This window comes from Epinephelus lanceolatus, chromosome 22 (assembly GCF_041903045.1).
Source record: "Epinephelus lanceolatus isolate andai-2023 chromosome 22, ASM4190304v1, whole genome shotgun sequence".
Classification (NCBI taxonomy): Eukaryota; Metazoa; Chordata; class Actinopteri; order Perciformes; family Serranidae; genus Epinephelus; species Epinephelus lanceolatus.
This window is the reverse complement of record NC_135755.1, coordinates 4492031-4511734: the sequence shown is the minus strand read 5'-3', so window position 1 is coordinate 4511734 and position 19704 is coordinate 4492031. Positions and strand designations below refer to the sequence as shown.

Below are 19704 nucleotides of genomic sequence, written 5' to 3'. Positions count from 1 at the left end.
TCCACCCACTGATATTTAACTTAACCACTGAGGTTATTTCTACCACGACAGCAACTCTGTCTCTGAGACAAAGGTTTTCAGTCTTAAGACCAAATTTAGTGTTGCATCAAGAGCAGAAAAAAGCCACACAGGAAGAGGCCAGTTCTCACCTGCTTCCTATACTTCAGTGTGATGTTCAGTCAGTCAGCAGCAAGACAACATGGAGGTCACAGCTCTCTGCATCACACTGTGTGAGTACTGAGTCTGTTTGATTAAAACTAAATGAGAAAGAAGTTCAGAAATTCTGTGATCTCTTAATGTTTCTGTATCAGTTATGAGATTTAACAGATAATACGTAGACTGTGAGGAGCAGCTGTAGGCAAAAAGCATATGGACTTCATAAGCATGTCTCTGTATGTTTAGCTGTTCTTCTTTGTCTCCTCAGTGATGACTGTGTTGTTCCTGCTGTGTGCACGTGATCAGAAAGTTGGTAAGAACCAGTTAGATGTTCCTTTATGTTTTTAAATCATCAACTGTTGTAACGATACAGTTTCTGCTGGGAGGTGTTTGTGGTAGAGTATGAAAGAAAAGGAGGAAAATATGTTCTGCTGTGACTTTTGATGTTATTTGAGAACAAATCTCTCTTTTTTTGTTTTCAGATTCAGCAGTTCTTCATATTGAACCAAACAGACTGCAGTTCTTTGAATATGAAACTGTAACTTTCCACTGTGAGGGGCTCAAAGAGGAGGAGCTCTCATGTAAATCTTCTAGCAGGCTGACATCAACAGGGTCATCCTGTGCCATTAAAAATATTTTTCTGGAAGACAGTGGAGAGTACTGGTGTGAGGGTAAAGGTGGGAAGAGGAGCAACAGCGTCAACATCACTGTCATTAGTAGGTTTGCATTAAGACAACATGATTTTGTCATGAAATAATCTTGGGTTTAGCATGAAATAAATATCAAACACATGTTGTTCAGATGGTTCAGTGATCCTGGAGAGTCCTGTCCTCCCTGTGGAAGAAGGCAACAACGTGACTCTGACCTGCAGGAAGAAGATGTCTTCTTTACACCTGACAGCTGGTTTCTACAAAGATGGCCTCCTCATCAGGAGCAGCTCTACAGGAGAGATGACCATCCACAGTGTTTCCAAGTCTGATGAAGGACTCTACAAGTGTCACATCTCTGGAGCTGGAGGATCACCAGAGAGCTGGATGGCTGTCAGAGGTGAGACTATGAAAGGTTATTAAACCAATTCAAATTGTATTTTGACGTTATTACAACTATTTGATGTTTGGCAGATGAATGGAGTGTGTTTGTTTTAAAGGAGGTAGAATCTAGTTAAAGCAGCTTCAGGGGACTTTTGGTCCTTGTAGTTGTTCCTTGTTCAAAACAAATTCATCCACCAGCCAGATTAAGATCGTTATGACATGAGGCAATTGTGATAATGGAAAATCACTGCTTTTGTTGCCAGGGGCCACCAATATTGACAGATTGTGTGTTATATTTCAAGGAAGCATTGTGCATCCGGCCAATCTGCATGAAATTAAATCATAAAATGATTATTAGATCACATGTAACACACTAAGTCACCCCAGTGTCTCATGACATCTTTGCAGCACTTCACACAGAGACTAATCCTCCCTCGGATCACACGTTCCTCATTTTAAGAACCATAATCCCTCTTGTGTTGATGGCCCCGCTGCTGCTGCTGGTGGGACTTCTTCACTGTGGGAAACTCGGAGGTAAACAACAATAACTCATGTCCACTCAGCGGTGAAATTAACTGCCAAAAGAAAGAATACAATGGGGTAAATGAAAAGTACAGAGTATATTAAAGGTGGTTGTGTTGTTAAGATGCTGATGCAGTAAACATCTTTGCTTGATCTGAGTGCTCAACAACCTTCTTCTTCATCTTTACAAATCTTATTTTATACATTTGATCTAATGTCTTGTTTGTGTGCAGTGCATATTGTGCTAACGAGTGGTCATAAAGTACTTTTTGCTTCAGCAATGAACAGCCCAGTCTCCAGAAGACAATGTTGGCTCTGTACATTCCTGCAAACCACAAATATGTTACACTTGCATGTTTCATTGGTATCATATCAACATTTTTAAAACGACATTGTAGATAAGCTGACTTTGTCATGTGGATGTGGAGGGGATGGTGGAGACCACTGTTCAAGACCAACAAACAACAAAACCTGGTTATATTTTCGCAACTCATTGCTGTTTTTCCAGTGAGGATAGTGCCAATGAGGAGCACTTGTTTTTTTTTAAAAATAAGACATTGACAGCTTCTCCAGCGAGGATTGTGCCACTAGAGCTGGGTATTCATAAAGAAACTTTGAATTTCATTGTATCTGCTACATAATAATGTACAAATGTAACATCTGTGGTTTGCAGATATGTGCAGTGTTAACTTTTTTCTGCCGATTGAGTTGAATAAAGCACAATTTAGAAAAGGAAATTAACAGTATGTTGATGGATAATGTTAATTTAATCTCCTGCTGCTCTATGACGTGTTTTTCAGTGACTGACTGATACATTTCTGTTGTTTCTAAGGGTCCAGGAGCAGATGTGTCATGTGCTGTGACTGTACCAAGACTTGAAGATTCTCAGAAATCAAGTAAGGAAATACAAACAGGGGGCAGATTTTTTTTTTGTTTTGTTTTTTTCACGTCTGTCTACGTTTAACAATCCACCTTCATGACACCCTTCCAGATTCACCACGGCGTCTCCACACCTCTATATGAAATGTGTAATGCTGTAAAATGCTTTAAAATGCACCAAGTCTCAATCCTGCTTGTATTTTCCACCAGCAAAAAGAAACAAAACTGAAACTGTATGATGACTGTATTGCTATTTGGATTAAAAAGAAAAAGAGGACCACCTAAAAAAAACATGTATATGTATTACCTGACAACTGAAATGGATGACAATGCTTCTTTCCGTCAGTGCAAACCATTACCATCATGGAATGAACAAACCTATAGTGTCTTATCTGGCTTATAACATGGCCACTTGCCAACATGGTGCCATTAATTCTATTTTAATTATTATGCAGGGACAGTGCTCAGTCAAAAGTTATTGCGCCAGAGTTAGCTAGCAGCTATTTTGCATCTGTTGTTGCTGGGCAGGTAAATACATAAATAAACAAATAAAACAGAGCAACAAATACATCACATTAAAAAGCACAAAACACTTATACTACTTATATTCTATGTTTTGCGATATTTATGTGTGTGTACGCCAAGAGTGCTCAGGCGAGGTCAGGTCAGGTTTTGTTAAAAAATATCAAGGTCTGGCTCTTCATTCATATGGGAGGTGATCACCAGACTCCTGGGTGAAAGTCTGTCCATCATCCCCAGTGTTTTCAACTTGACATCATCCAGCAGCATATCAAACTCCCGCGGCATATCATACTGCCACAATAAGTGCTGTCAGTCCGTGTTATGAACTAATGCTGCCCGTCCACATATTATACTGCCGCAACTGGTGCTGTCCGGCCAACTGGTGGCATATCATAACACTGCGAAAGGTTATGTCTGGCCCCATTAAAAACTGACACCACCCAATAACCACAAAAGTTGACTTTTGGCCTTAGTGTTAATAATAACAATAAAGACATTCTATTCTATTCTATTCTATTCCATTCTAATAATAATTGTACATTTTATTTATATGGCGCCTTTGATGGCACTCAAGGTCGCCGTACAACAATCAAAAAATACAGGTAATACAATTAAAATACATCTAAAATACAACAGAAAAACAGTGCAAAGTTTGCAGCAGAACATTAAAAGACAGAGGAAACATTAACACTCATACGCCTGCCTAAACAGGTAGGTTTTGAGGTGGGACTTGAAAACTAAAATAGTGTCAATGTTCAGTCAGGTTGATGGAGGAGGCAGACCTGAGAGCCCTGGTGGGGGTATTGATGTGTAGGAGGGCAGAGAGGTATGAGGGAGCGAGGTTATGGATGGCCTTAAATGTATGGAGGAGGATTTTATAGTTAATACGGTGTTTGATGGGAAGCCAGTGGAGCTGATGTAGAACGAGGGTGATGTGACTGATGGATGGTGTTCTGGTGATGATACGGGCAGCAGCGTTCTGGACCAGTTGAAGTTTATGGAGGAGTTTGTGTGGGAGACCAGAGAGAAGGGAACTGCAGTAATCCAGGCGGGAAGTGACCAGAGAATGAACCAGGATTGCGGCGCTGTTGGGAGTGAGTGAAGGGCGGAGGCGGTTGATGTTGCGGGGGTGGAAGTAGGCGGACCAGATGGTGTTGTTGATGTGGGTGTGGAATGATAGGGTGCTGTCGAGGACGACACCCAGACTCTTAACCTGAGGGGAAGGGGAAACCGAGGAGTTGTCTGTGGTGAGGGTGAAACTGGGATGTTTGGTGAGGGTGGACTTTGAGCCAATGAGGACTACCTCAGCTTTATCAGTATTGAGTTTGAGGAAATTTGAGGAGAACCAGACTTTGATTTCCTGCAGGCAGGCACAGAGGCAGGATGGCAGGCAGGTGGAAGTTGGTTTGGAGGAAATGTAGAGCTGGGTGTCGTCCGCGTACCAGTGGAAATGGATATTATGTTTACGGAATATCAGTCCAAGTGGGAGGAGGTAAATAATAAATAGGATAGGGCCAAAGACAGAGCCCTGGGGAACACCGGAGGAGAGGGGGGATGGATGGGATGTGTAAGATTTCAACTGGATGAACTGAGTACGGCCAGAGAGATATGAGTGAAACCAGTCTAGGGGTGTGTCAGTTATATCAATGGAAGCTAGTCTGTCAAGGAGGATGGAGTGTGATATGGTGTCGACTCAAGTCAAAGAGGATGAGGATGGGTAATAGTCCGGAATCAGCTGCCATTAGGAGGTCATTTGTGATTTTTAAGGAGGGCCATGTCTGTGCTGTGGCGGGGGCGAAAACCGGACTAGAACTGTTCGTAGAGGTTATTGTTGGAGAGATGAGCCTGAACCTGTGATGCCACTGCTTTTTCCAGTATTTTAGAGAGAAATGGCAGGTTGGAGATGTTCACAAATTGTAACTGACAGTTCTACATAGTCATGATTTCACTTCCTCACTTCAACCAAATATTTAAGCCTGTCTTTCATTGCTGCTGTACCCAGTCACCCCGAGCAGAAGCTCTCGTCCCACGGGCACTACTGGGTTAGACTGAGCATCCTCCAGGAGGATGTGGGTACAAGATCATGACTAATTTTAAACATCAATCAACCATTTATTTGTCACATGGAATTAGACAAGGTACAGTGAAATGTGATACCTTCAGCTCCTTTAACTTGTTCACTGTCATCTTCTGACATTGTTGGCTGCTGCTTTATAATTGTCCATGAATCCACATGGCTTTGTGATCCATAGTTTCTGGTTGAATGATTTAACTGCCCCCACATCCCAACCCCAACAAGAGAACTGCATGGTCATTCCTCTTGAACACAGGCAGTGCCGCTCTGCAGCCACCTCTAAACGGTGTATAGCAGTGATCTACAGCAGGAACAGGACAGCAGCTCACATTCACACTGTCAGACCAATCACAGTGAAGCACAGCGCCATCTAGGATTTAGCCAAGTTTCAGTGAATCGAGGGATATTGCAGTTCATGCAGTTTATTGTCCAACGCCTGCATAATGGCTAGGAGGATGCTAATTTGGTCGTGTCCATCCTCTCTATTGTGTAGACTACTTTTCCTTCAAGTTAACTGATGTTTACATTTGAAAACCTCGACCTGGCTAGCTAGCAGATGAGGGAGGAGGAGAGTTTACAGACTAGTGAGTTGATTTACTCATTCTGATGGGTGATTCACAGTCACACACCACCACCTTCCAAAGCCAACCACAAAAAGCACTACCAACACTTGCAAAAGAGACAAAGGAGCATCAGTTTAGCACAGATTTAGCAGAGCCGACAGAGCAGCAACTGGAAATGTTAGCAAGCATGTGTAACAGATGTAGCTAGGCACGTATGGGGACCGACACTGGGACTGGTTTTCAACATTTATTTTGGTCTGCAGAAGACACAAATCACATAATTTGCCCTCTGTTCCACTGTCTGCACCTCAGCTCCCTCAGCAATGCGAAACAGCACTGTGAGGGACAGAGAAGGGGGAGCTACGGAAACCCAGGAGGTACAGGAGCCATGAAGGGCAAAAAAGCAGTTTCCACAGGAAAATTAAAATAACCACAAATAAAAACAACTAATTGAGATAAAATTCACAAATACCCAATAAAATATTCAAATAAAATAATTACAAATTCTCAAATATAGATTGGAAATATGTATTGAGAATTAAGTGCGTTTTTTAACTCTGTTACACATGCATTAGAATAAAATGAGAAATTATTCAAACTGGGGGAAATATGTTGCTCAGGATATTACAGTGATGATGATCCCTTTGCTTTTTATTTGTAATTTTTACGTGTTAATAGAGTGATTACACAGGCCTGAGTGTGGTCACATATAATAAAGTTCCTGATTCTCAGAGTTGAGCTCCTTCTCATATGTAAGTCTTTGTTCTTTGGCTCCACCCACTGATATTTAACTTAACCACTGAGGTTATTTCTACCACGACAGCAATTCTGTCTCTGAGACAAAGGTTATTAGTCTTAAGACCAAATTTAGTGTTGCATCAAGAGCAGAAAAAAAGCCACACAGGAAGAGGCCAGTTCTCACCTGCTTCCTATACTTCAGTGTGATGTTCAGTCAGTCAGCAGCAAGACAACATGGAGGTCACAGCTCTCTGCATCACACTGTGTGAGTACTGAGTCTGTTTGATTAAAACTAAATGAGAAAGAAGTTCAGAAATTCTGTGATCTCTTAATGTTTCTGTATCAGTTATGAGATTTAACAGATAATACGTAGACTGTGAGGAGCAGCTGTAGGCAAAAAGCATATGGACTTCATAAGCATGTCTCTGTATGTTTAGCTGTTCTTCTTTGTCTCCTCAGTGATGACTGTGTTGTTCCTGCTGTGTGCACGTGATCAGAAAGTTGGTAAGAACCAGTTAGATGTTCCTTTATGTTTTTAAATCATCAACTGTTGTAACGATACAGTTTCTGCTGGGAGGTGTTTGTGGTAGAGTATGAAAGAAAAGGAGGAAAATATGTTCTGCTGTGACTTTGGTGAGCTGACATTCAATGTATAAGACTTTTTGAAAAAGATAGGATGTTTCCATTACTTTTTATGTGCAGACACATTCATTTGATTTATTTTGGTTCTATTACTGGAGAACTATATTCCAGTAGTTCAGATGTGATTTGAGAGCAAATCTCTTCTTTTTGTTTTCAGATTCAGCAGTTCTTCATATTGAACCAAACAGACTGCAGTTCTTTGAATATGAAAATGTAACTTTCCACTGTGAGGGGCTCAAAGAGGAGGAGCTCTCATGTAAATCTTCTAGCAGGCTGCCATCATCAGGGTCATCCTGTGCCATTAGAAATGCTTTTCTGGAAGACAGTGGAGAGTACTGGTGTGAGGGTAAAGGGGGGAAGAAGAGCAACAGCGTCAACATCACTGTCACTGGTACGTTTGAATTAGCAGCATTTCTCAAACCTCTCCTGGAGTGCCCCATGTCCTTCATGTTTTAGATCTCTCCCTGCCCCAACACTGCTGATTCAAATGATCAACTCATTGTGAAGTCCTGAAGCTGCTTGAAAACAAGCTCATCATTAAAATCAGCTGTGTTGGAGCAGGGAGGCCCTATTTAGACCTGGTACTAACATCCGTGTCAGTGATCCAGACACTCGTGGACAGCCAAGACACAATGCTGGTCACACCTGTCCCTTTCATGCATCTCCAGATTCACATTTTGTCCAGATTTTGTCGCTGCCCTGCTCACCATGCTGTCTACACTTTTGCTAGTTGCTCTATACAGTAGCATGCTTGCTACTCACGTTAGTGGTTGTGTCAGTACAGCTGGAAAAATCGCTGTCAGCAGAACTCAAAATGTCTCCTCCCACAAGGCAAAATCAGGGATAACATGCTGTTCTCACAAATTTATCACAAGTTTTCCTACAAAATGCAGTGCACCCAAATTCTTGCATATCACATGAATTTTGAAACGCTGCGATCGTGTGACCAATGTGCTGATAGCAGTAAACAAGGAAGCAGTCCTGAGTGCTTGTAAGGAGGGAGGTTGGGTTGGTCGATGGGTCACAAAAACATGACAATCTGCCCGGAACCCTGGAGACCTGTGTTTGCATCTGTGTGAATTTTGAGTCATATTTAGATACGTCCTCACCATGTTTCTTTTCTTAAACCTAACCATGGTAATTTTTATTGCCCAAGACTAACCTACATAACTTTACATTAATTACATAACTGTACATCAAGGTTGTAACGTCATTCATGGGGCGCAAATTCATAGGATATCATACACACTGTTGTACATATATTTTTCAGGGGATATCATGAACTGCTCTGTGACAGTATGTTAAGGATGGTCACGCAACACTTTGTTTAACTTAACATTAGATGGGTAAGTTGTAGAGCATTGGCGCAATGTCACTAAAAGAACCACCACATCCTGCACCAATGGCGCAGTCCTTGTTAGGGATGCATCAGGACAGCGTTAGTGTTTATACTACATAAGATATGTGGTCAAATTCAATTCAATTCAATTTTATTTATAAAGCCCAATATCACAAATCACAATTTGCCTCACAGGGCTTTACAGCATACGACATCCCTCTGTCCTTATGACCCTCACAGCGGATAAGGAAAAACTCCCCAAAAAACCCCTTTAACGGGGAAAAAAAACGGTAGAAACCTCAGGAAGAGCAACTGAGGAGGGATCCCTCTTCCAGGACGGACAGACGTGCAATAGATGTCGTACAGAACAGATCAACATGATAAATTAACAGTAATCCGTATGACACAATGAGACAGAAAGAGAGAAAGAGAGAGAGAGAGAGAGAGAGAGAGAGAGAGATGCAGGTAATGACAGTAGCTTACAACAACATTAATGAAAGTAATAATATTATAGTTATAGTTCTGGCTACTGTGGTACAATATGTTGAAAGTATGTATTAATATCTGACAGTATACTTGTGTGACAATAGTCATATGTGTATAATAACAGTAGAAGTATGACTAATGACTAATGATGGCAGCAGCAGCAGGAGGCATCTGGCAGGACCACGGCAGCAGCACAACCACACACGTCACGCTGTCCAGGCACCGCTGTGATATGAGTTAATCTGAGAGACAGTGGAGCACAAAGACTCCGGAGAAGAAGCCGAGTTAGTGACATCCAGAATGGCCGAGTTAGCAAGATGCAGTAATAGGATGAGAGAGAGAGAGAGAGAGAGAGAGAGAGAGAGGGAGAGAGAGGGAGCCTGGTGTATTATAGGGGGTCCTCCGGCAGACTAGGCCTAAGTCAGCCTAACTAGGGGCTGGTACAGGGCAAGCCTGAGCCAGCCCTAACTATAAGCTTTATCAAAGAGGAAAGTCTTAAGTCTAGTCTTAAATGTGGAGACGGTGTCTGCCTCCCGGACCGTAACAGGAAGATGATTCCACAGGAGAGGAGCCAGATAGCTGAAGGCTCTGGCTCCTGATCTACTTTTGGAGACTTTAGGGACCACGAGTAACCCTGCGTTCTCAGAGCGCAGTGTTCTGGTGGGATAATATGGCACTATGAGCTCTCTAAGATATGACGGAGCTTGACCATTTAGAGCTTTATAAGTTAACAGTAGGATTTTAAATTCAATTCTGGATTTTACAGTGAGCCAGTGCAGAGAAGCTAAAACAGGAGAAATATGATCTCGTTTCTTAGTTCCTGTTAGTACACGTGCTGCTGCATTCTGAATTAGCTGGAGAGTTTTTAAGGACTTACTAGAGCTACCTGATAATAGAGAGTTACAATAATCCAGCCTTGAGTTAACAAAAGCGTGGACCAATTTTTCTGCATCTTTTCGGGTCAAATGTGTCCCAGACCACCTCAGCAAGTGGTTTGAGTGATCGGATTACATTGCATCTTGCTGGTTGTTTGTTATTATATTTAGTGAAGCCTACTTGTGATTGGATCACCCAAAATGCATGTTAATTCCAGGTCTAAACAGACTCGGAGAGATCTGAAACACAGGACATGGAGTACTTCAGGGGAGGTTTGCATTAAGACAACATGATTTTGTCATAAATTTATCATCAGCTATACTTGAGATAAAAATCAAACACATGTTTTTGTTCAGATGGTTCAGTGATCCTGGAGAGTCCTGTCCTCCCTGTGGAAGAAGGCAACGATGTGACTCTGACCTGCAGAAACAAAACGACTTCCTCACACCTGACAGCTGGTTTCTACAAAGATGGCCTCTTCATCAGGAGCAGCTCTACAGGAAAGATGCCCATCCACAGTGTTTCCAAGTCTGATGAAGGACTCTACAAGTGTCACATCTCTGGAGCTGGAGGATCACCAGAGAGCTGGATGGCTGTCAGAGGTGAGTCACTGCAATGTGATAGAAATTACTGCTGCAGCTCCAAAGACTTGAGGCAAAGAGAACCAAACAGGTGAGAACACAAACTACAAATCAGTACTTGAGGCAAAGTTGTTGAATATGATTCCCCTGTTAAAATACTTTCAGATTCCCATCATGCAAAGTTTAAATGGCTGATTTAAATATCTGAAAAAAGTGTGGGGTTTTGATTTTACTCAGTTGTTCCAAGTAGGGGGAGGAACCATGTTAACTTCCCTTCTTTGGATGGTAATGTGTCCACTCTTGGAGGCTGAGAGAGAACAGAATCTGCTTGTGGTTTGGAGCCAACAGGAGGGTCCAACCCAAGCTTCACAGAAGGATGCATTATTATAAGCCTCAGACACATTCTCCTCCGTGTCTCTTTTGTTGTCAAAGAGCTGTGACAAAACCTTTTTGGCAGAAAACCTTTAATTAAAGAAAGAGCATGAAGAGAGAGAGCACTCAGAGTACCAAGGGACATGGTTTACAAGGCTGCTGCCTCTATCAGTGTCCTTACAGGAGCCATATCCCAGCACATTCTAAGTTAAAATGCCTTATATTGTTATTCCAGAAGAGACTACTCCAACCTCATCCAATCCCACCTCCTCCGGTCCTACCCCATGGATTGTTACGACTCTCTTATTGATGGTTCTGCTGTTGGTGGTGGGACTACTTCACCTCTGCAAAGGGTATGGGCACAGAGGTACAGATACATCCCTCCAATAACTTTGTTGCTTGAAGCACTCATAGTTGTTGTTGTCCTGAAAGGTGCACATCCCCTTAATGTAATTTTTGTAACGTTTGTGCTTTTACTCTGAAAATGTGTTATTTCTATTTATTTATTTAGTTTATATAGTCGGCTATTTCTACCCATTTTTAAATGAATCTATTCATTATTATATTCAAGATATTCTCATACAAAGGCCTGTATGATTTCCTAAGAAAATGCACACAACAGTTCAAATGTTCCTATGAATTTAGAGGCCCATAAATGATGTTATGTTCCTGACATAAATTTACATAATTAACGTAAAGTTATGGAGGTTAGGTTTAGGCAAGTAAAGGAAAAGAAACATGGTGAGGACGTACCTTAAAATGACTCAAAGTTCACACGGTTACAAGCGCTGGTCTCCAAGCAAAGTCCTGGGGGAAAGTCCTTTGTTTTGCAACCCATCCACCGCTCCAACCTGCCTCCTAACTGGACTGCTTCCTTCTTTACTCCCATCAGTGCACTGGTCACATGATCACAGCCTTCCAAAAGATGTGGGTTATGAACCAATATGTGGGATATGTATGAACTTTGGTGCATTACTTTTCACAGGAAAATGGACCAAGTGTGTAAGAGCACCCTGGATAATTGCAGTCATAAAATAAAGCACAAAATAATAATAATATTTTCTCTATCATGTCTCAAATACCTTCATCTTCTCCTCCTTTTTTCCCTGTTGATGTTGTTATTTTTCCTTTCTTGTACTGCAGTATTGGACTATCTGTCCACAGTGACTCTTCGTTCAAGCTCAGCTGAGAACCAAACAGGTAAGAACACGAACTACGAATCAAGAGCACTTTCAACAACCCATACAACAAAGCACTTCAAACAAGGCAGCAAATTAAATTATACAATTCAATATCAAGTATTAAATGCCAATGTCAACAACCTATTTAACCACAGAGTGGGTTTGAAAAAACTAAAGTGAAATCATCCTGTCTGGTGTCATTACTGTTGATAATTGTTATGTCAGTTGTGATATGAAAACAAAATAGGTAACAGGCAACATGAATTTCCTGTTTGTATTCTGTCTAGGTATTTGTCCGTCTACAGTATCTGCTATGTGAAGTGATATGTTATTTGTTTCAGTCTCTGTAGAGGCCAGTGCAGCTGATGAGGACAAAGTGATGTATGCTGCTGTAACAAAAAACAGGAAGAAGAAAGGTACTCCAAAAGACATTGTTATTTTTCCTTTATGTCTTACTTGACACACTTTTCTACCTCATGTCAAATACCTGCCACAGCAAGCAGTATCTACATTGTATATTTAGTTTAGTGAAAAGCTCAGTTTTGTTTTAGAATGTATCGACTGGTTTACAAAGTCACTGCCTCACCCTTTAGTACTAATAAGAGTTGTAGTGCAAAAATATGACTATGGTGTAACAAGCGTTAAAAGTTTCATTATAAGTATACAGTAAAAATGTTTGCCATTGTCTCAGTCTTTGTGAGATGCTGGGTGCTGGTGATAAATGTGTATGTGCTGGTGGTAATTTGAGCTTCCTGGTTTCAAACCACAAAAGACAACCACAGAGAAAACAAGGGCCCCTCAGTGTATGTGGAGTAGAGGTTATGAGTTGGCTTTACACAGAACAAAATGGTCACTTTAGACGTGCATTCAATTTAAAGTTAACATTTCTGTAATATTACACGTTTTCTCAAGTTTGGGAATGTTTGAGATTTAACAGTATAAACATTTCAGTTTACAAGCAATAATCACAGCCATAACACAGCAGCCCAGGCACGAGAGGATCATGTTGGCATTGTGCACTTCCGCAAACCACGAATACGATACATTTGTTCATTTCATACGCATCATATCAACGTCTTTAATGTCATGCAGTATGTGAGCTGACTTTTTCATCCTGAGGTGAAGGCAACTGTGGATGTTGTGACACCGAGGTGAGACACCTCCAAGCTGCAGAACACTGTTTGAGACCAACAAATAACAAAACTGGTTATATTTTAGTGAGTCATTGCAGCCTTTTCAGCAGCTTTTTTTTACCACCAAATGTGGGTCTTTTTGTTGTTGTGTTTCCAGGGGTGATACTGCCAAAAAAGGCAGTTATTTTTTACAGTGGAATCACTGCATTTCCAGCTGGGATAGTGCTATGAAAAGTGGTTGTTTTTACTGAAAAATCATAATGAGAGAGGAGAAGTACAAAGCACTGGCCGAATTCAACCATTGGGTTTGTGGATATTTCAATTAACATATAAATTTGGGTGTCATCTGCATAATAAGGGAAAACAAAATCCTAGTAATGAGAAAAAATACAATCAGAGCACAGCAAAAGCAAAATAAGATCCAGAATTGAGCCCTGGGGTACCCCACAAGACAGAGAAGTGCAAGATGAGTGAGGTCCAAGACTGATAATATTGAATGAATTTTAAAGGAATATTCTGAATTTTTTTTTTAATTTGCTTTCTTCCTGAGTTTGATTGATACCTTTCATATATCTGTGTTTTAAGCGTGAAGCTGGAACGAGGACGTGATGTTGGCATAATGCTTAGTATAACCAAGAACACAAAGCTAAGCCAATGTAAGCTAATAAAAGCCAACCAAAGACTTCAGGAAGTCCACATTTTGAATTTTTATGATTTTGTTTGTGTATGAATAAAACAAACAAGATATAGATAATCTAAGATAATTTCCTCCTGGTTCCAGATCAGTACTTAACACTAAGGTAACTCAAGACGGTAAATACCCACATTTCCCAAAATGTGAAACTAGTCCGGATACAATGAAAACCATTCAAGGGAACAAACACAATTTCCAGTTTAACTCTGAATTGATCCACAGCATCATCACAGATGTAAATATATCCATTCATCAGCTGCCTAACACTGTCTCTCTCTGTCAGATGAGGATACATTGGTGTCTACACCCATTTACTACACCTTGGGCCCGGATGATACTCAACAACTGGGTGAGACATAACTGATGTTGGGATTAAACCAATATCAGAGACAACACCAATACTGTAAAGAAAAAAGTCACTGAATGTTCTAGTAAGTCAATATTTTACCAACATACTGACATCATTTTATTTGTTTTCAAAGCAGAACCAGGAGTATCCACCATCACAGCAATTTCTGTTCCCTCAGCAGGTGCCAACCCATCTTTAATGAGGATTGCCTTATATTCTACAGTCCAGCTGGTAAGACTTCTCTTTCACATTCATAGCATACTGTATGGGATGGATGTAGAGGTTGGAAAGATTCCTATATTTACAACTTACATCATTGGAAAACTTATGATGCAAATTTGGTCGTATATGAGGGTTGTAAAATACTGTACCTTGATTGTGTAAAACTACAACATATATGAATTTAGGTTTGATTCAATTTTAAATAAGAAACTTTGCTGGAAATAGGCAGCCATGCCTGTCTGAATTTCAGGCAAGTTGAATTAATTTGCAGTTTTCAAAGCTCCGGAGATGTAATCATGACTCAGATTCTGATGTGAACTCTGTTTACAAGTCAGAAACTCCCATTTGCCAGAAGAAAATGTGGCATTATATGTTTCTGCAGACCATAAATATGTTACATTTGCACATTTCTCACATATTATATCAACGACGGTATGTTTAAGTGAATCTTTGTCATGTTGAGGTGGAGGGGATGGTGGATGGTGTGTCACCTGCCAGACCCCTGCCAACCTGCAGACCGCTGTTTAAGACCAACAAATAATGAACCTGGTTGTGATTTAGTGAGTCAGAGTGCTTCCAGATGCTTTTTATGCACCAAAATAGGGTGTTTTGTTGCAATTTGTTGCTGTTTTTCCAGCAGAGATAGTGCTAAGAAAAGAATTTTGTTTGTTACAAAGATATTGCTGCATTTTCTGCCTGGACTGTGCCCAAAAAATGGGCATTTTAAGCCAAAGACATGGTCTTTTCCTAATTTTAGCTAAGTTGTTTTTGCACCTAAACCTCACCATACATCAACTACAGTGTTGTTAAAATGTGAAGTTTCTATGTATCTAATACATAATGTGCATACGTAACATATCCATGGTTTGCAAAAGTATCAAATATTTTTTTCTGGTGATTAGGTTGGAATTTTATAAATGTAGTAAACTTAAATATAACCTGAATGCGGCCCCAATTCCAGCAGCATTCCCGTGTACATATTTGTCACAACTTTAATTTTCAAGCTTTTCAAAATGAGAAGACTAATGTGTCGTATACAAAATGTTTCACAATAATTTGGGAATTTTAGTATAAAATCAATATTTCTAAATGTAACCAGTCCCATGAGGTCAGTAACAGGGTAAGCATGGAGTTATGAAGGCCATTTAAACCTTATAAAGTATTTTTTATCTTTGTGCACTTTATGCATGCACACACATGCGCAGGGACGCTCACACCAGGCAATACTGGGGCCCATGGGACGGGGGTCCCCATACAGAGAGTGGTTGGAGGGCTTGCTCTCTCTGGGGCAGAGAACAGAGAACGAGGTTGTCCTCCCTCTTGCTATGACTGATTGTTCAGTTTGGAGATGTCTGCGCCATGACAACATTGATGTTGACATATGTTAGCTACAGTTAGCTCTGACATAGTGACACCCAAAACCAACTGCCCATATTTCCAGTATGACAAATGGACAAATGTCATTTCTGGCATAGTTATGTAAAAGGCACAGGAGAGTTCTGCTTTGTGACATTAATGTGTAGAACACAGCATGGACGTGCACATGCACATTTTCTTTTTTTGGCCTGCATTCACACTGAATGGGAAGTTAAGGTACTGCTGTTCTCCCAATTATTTTTATACTCAGTGATGCGCAACGGCTATATTTCTCATGGTAACATCAAAACTATTAAATACACAAGTGAAGTGTAGAATTCCAAAGAAAAACAATTATATCACTAATAAAAGTTTATATCAGGAAATATTATTGGTTTAGAAAATGTAATTTACAAAGGAGACAGGGGAAGAACTGCCTACCTTGGCTACCTGATGGCACGTCACTGAAAGTAACCTAAATATAATCATCACCTTTTAGTTTGGAAAAAGCTTTATAGTCAAATTTGTGTCATGAACCTACTCATTTCATTCAGTTATTTCAGTGAGAAAAGTTTTTTGTTTTATCTTTAATTTTTCTGATTTTATTAATGACAATTTCAAGTCTTGAAAAAAAAGTCTTTAAATGTTTTATATTTTTTAATTTAAAATGTCTGCACCACCCTGACATACTTTGTGTACATGTTGTTTCTGTTTGTTCTGTGTTGTTGGATGTGTCTTACAGCCTGCTGAGTGACTGCTAATTAAAGGCGGAGCTTAAAAAGGTGTGTTCATGGTTTCACACAGTGCAGAGTGCAGAGTGACAACAAGGAACTAACACATCCCCCATATGTTACTGTATCAGTGTTCATTTTAGCAGCTAAGTTTAGCCTCAGTCTTGAGACAAAAAATGCTTATATGTTTTAAGTCATTTTTATCTTTAATGGTTTTAGTCGACAAACATTTTAGTGAATTTTTCAGTTTATTTTTCTATTTAAACTTATTCAATTAGGCTAATAGATGAATCATAAATCAGACTCAAGGTGACAGGTTGTATAAAATAATGTGTGTGTCATGTCTCCAGCAGTGTGTGACAGGTTTAAGGGCTGATTTACGAACACACACTTACTGATAATCATTTGAAAAGCTCAACATCTCTCTATTTATGCTCTCAACAAATAACTAATGTGAGCCAACTAGGATTTGTCCCCAAGTTCAGTGTAAACTCTGACTTATCCATGTGACTGTTAAGAAGCAGAAACATAACTTCCTTCTTCATCTGCAACATGTCAGTCTGGAGGTTTAAACTTCAAACTAAACCTTCCAAATGATCTGAGTTCACACTGTTAACACATATAAATTAGCCTTTGTGCCTGTATGCAGCAATCAAATGCTGACCTTCTCTAGACAGTGCAGAACTGAGTGGAGACGTGCAGGGAAGAGATTTGAAGACAGGTGGCTGGCTGCTTGCTCTGCTGCCATTCAGCGGCTAACAAGCAGTTAGTTAGCTGCTAACAGCCACCGCTGCAACTAACAGACTCCACAAATCCATTCAGCAGCTCCACCACACACGGCTGATTATTTACTGCTGAATTTCAGCTCACAACTCGCACCAATGGCTGACGCTGCTCCTGGTGCAGACTATTTACTGGAGTTTAGCAGCCTGTTGGCGCTCCGAGCTCATACTACTCATGTGACATTAGCGTGGCAGTTGTTGAGCAATCTGTTCTCCTCTCCTCACATTTTAGATGTAAGTTAGTCCACCACTGACATTTTCACCCTGTCTTGTCTCATCAACAAATATGAAACACTGATTTTGTCATAGCTTTTATTATCAAGATCTATTTTTAGCTTGTCAGGTTCTTGTCTCTGTCACCGCAAACAAAAGGTTTTTGAATTATTTTTGTCATAGTTTTTGTTAATGAAATTAGCACTGTACTGTATTACAAATTAGTATTATATATTTCTGTACAAATAATGTATAAATAAAGCAAAATAATGGAGGAACAAACTGAGTTGAGAGACAATGCAGTTTCTTTAATAAGCATGTTGATAAAAATGGTGCGGCTTGTGTACAGTACATTCACTTAGATAGGACAGCCATCTGAACATTTTTATTATCAGTTAACATTGTGTTCATATTTTAATAACAGTGTACTTTAATCAGCTGGAATGATATGGTTGTAAGTTCATGTGAAGCTCAAAGCATTTTAACATGGACTTATGTTGTCATGCAGTCGTCTGAATTTCTGTGTCTGTTTTTAAAGAGTATCAGTTCATTATGGTCTGACAGTTAAACCAACTCGCTCCATCTCTGCGTGAGAACTCTGTTCACAGGAACTGGTCTGTTGCAGCTTTCAAATGCACTCGCTGTGGTCAGCTGCTATCTTAACGGTGTCATTTTTATCTGAAGCACAGTTTGTGGTTAACAGTGTACTATCTTCACAGTCTTGAGAAAAGGTTACTGACTGACTCATTTTGACCGGGCTGATAGATGTACAGATGTATTAACAGAATCTATTCTTGCATTAATGGTTGAAGGGTTTAAGCTGCATGTGCCTCGGTTAAGAGATGAATCATTTCACCATGTAAGTATTGTACAAATTATAGCAAAGCCTCTTCAATTTCGGCCCAGCCAACCTGATAGTGGTGCAGTGGAGTTTATTGGCTTGTGGAAAACTGTCAGTGAATAGGGTTATTCCCATGCCTCCCTCAGGCTCAGTTGTGCCTTTCCCTTTAGGAGTGTCAGTGTTTGTTTAGATAGTTGTTGTGCTGTGGTCCAGTATTAGTGTTACAGTATTACATTTTGAATGATTGCTCAATGTTTTGGCAAACATCACACAAGTTGACGCAAGCACACATTTTCCAGAGAAAAGCAGCAGACTGGCAATTATTGTTGATCTCATCGCCAGTGTGTATACACGCTGTCCCTAAAATGATTAATAATATCACTACCATCATTGAAAAACAGCAGAAGTGGTAGCAATGCTTCGTGTGTGTGTGTGTGTCTGTGTGTGTGTGTGTGTGTGTGTGTGTGTGTGTGTGTATATGTATGCATTTCCATAGTACATGTGTGTATATCTTACTTTATAATGACGAAAACTCTGTGTCTGTTCCATGTTTTTCTCCTCACTGACTTGGTCAATCCATGTGAAATTTGGCACAGTGGTAGAGGGTCATGGGAGGATGCCAATGAAGCAATATTACATCAATTGGCCAAAGGGGGGCGCTACAGCAACCGCTTGAAATGTCAAACTTTGAATGGGCACATCTCATGCCCTGTATGACGTAGAGACATGAAACTTTGCACAGAGATGCCTCTCCTCATGAGGAACACATTTGCCTCAAGAACCCATAACTTCTGCTTATATAGATTTTCCACCATTTTGAATTTTTTGAAAAACACTTCAAATGGATCTCTTCCTAGGAAGTTTGAGCGATCTGCATGAAACTGGGTGAACATAATCTAGGGACCAATATCTAAAGTTCCCTCTTGGCAAAAGTTGGAAAACTTACTAAAACTGAGCTTCTATAAGGCAATGAATATTGCGGAGGGCGTGGCTCATCACATAAAGGTGTATAACATCTCAAGGGTTTCACCCATCACCACGCAACTTTGTAGGCATATGACCACACATTATCTGAGGGGACCCCTCCATTATTGACCCCATCAAACAAAAGGGGTCGCTAGAGAGCTCATTTCTTATCTAGGCCTAACCGCCATATGGATTTTTACTAAACTTGGTAGATATGTAGAACAGGATGCCTCAAGGTGACTGGAGAAATTTAACTCTAATTGGCAACTGGGTGGCGCTATAACAACAGAAAAATGCTTCAAAATGGCTAAAATGTGACCGATCGCTGTGGCTCCCCCTGTGGACCAATGTTGTTGTTTCTTCTTTCTAATTTTTGGTATGACTAAGTCATGGTATGATATGCTGTACATAAACATGGAAACTGTCAGTGTGTCATTCTGTCAGTCAGTCATTCT

General features: G+C 40.3%; 2 protein-coding genes across 2 annotated transcripts; both read left to right on the top strand.

Annotated features, from left to right (window-relative positions):
* Nucleotides 1-199: 199 nt before the first annotated feature.
* Nucleotides 200-1226, top strand: LOC117245798 (low affinity immunoglobulin gamma Fc region receptor II-like). Its single transcript, XM_078164735.1, has 4 exons — nt 200-230; nt 425-469; nt 639-872; nt 958-1226. Exons 1-4 carry the CDS (start codon nt 200-202, stop codon nt 1224-1226), a joined length of 579 nt encoding a protein of 192 aa, XP_078020861.1.
* A 451-nt stretch (nt 1227-1677) lies between these two features.
* Nucleotides 1678-18957, top strand: LOC117245797 (uncharacterized). The gene is made up of 11 exons (XM_078163965.1): nt 1678-1721; nt 2542-2605; nt 6945-6989; nt 7285-7518; nt 10185-10430; nt 11017-11148; nt 11925-11981; nt 12304-12378; nt 14073-14138; nt 14272-14369; nt 16459-18957. Coding segments are annotated over exons 2-11 (966 nt in total). The 5' UTR covers nt 1678-1721; nt 2542-2604; the 3' UTR covers nt 16471-18957.
* The last annotated feature ends 747 nt before the right edge of the window (nt 18958-19704 follow it).

Excerpts from the sequence above, each read along its gene's own strand:
- LOC117245797 (XM_078163965.1), top strand. Across the intron at positions 11,982-12,303 it reads CTCAGCTGAGAACCAAACAG|TCTCTGTAGAGGCCAGTGCA; the intron begins GTAAGAACACGA and ends TATTTGTTTCAG. Across the intron at positions 14,139-14,271 it reads GGATGATACTCAACAACTGG|CAGAACCAGGAGTATCCACC; the intron begins GTGAGACATAAC and ends TTGTTTTCAAAG.
- LOC117245798 (XM_078164735.1), top strand. The coding sequence starts at position 200 with ATGGAGGTCACAGCTCTCTGCATCACACTGT. Across the intron at positions 231-424 it reads AGCTCTCTGCATCACACTGT|TGATGACTGTGTTGTTCCTG; the intron begins GTGAGTACTGAG and ends TTGTCTCCTCAG. Across the intron at positions 470-638 it reads TGCACGTGATCAGAAAGTTG|ATTCAGCAGTTCTTCATATT; the intron begins GTAAGAACCAGT and ends TTTTGTTTTCAG.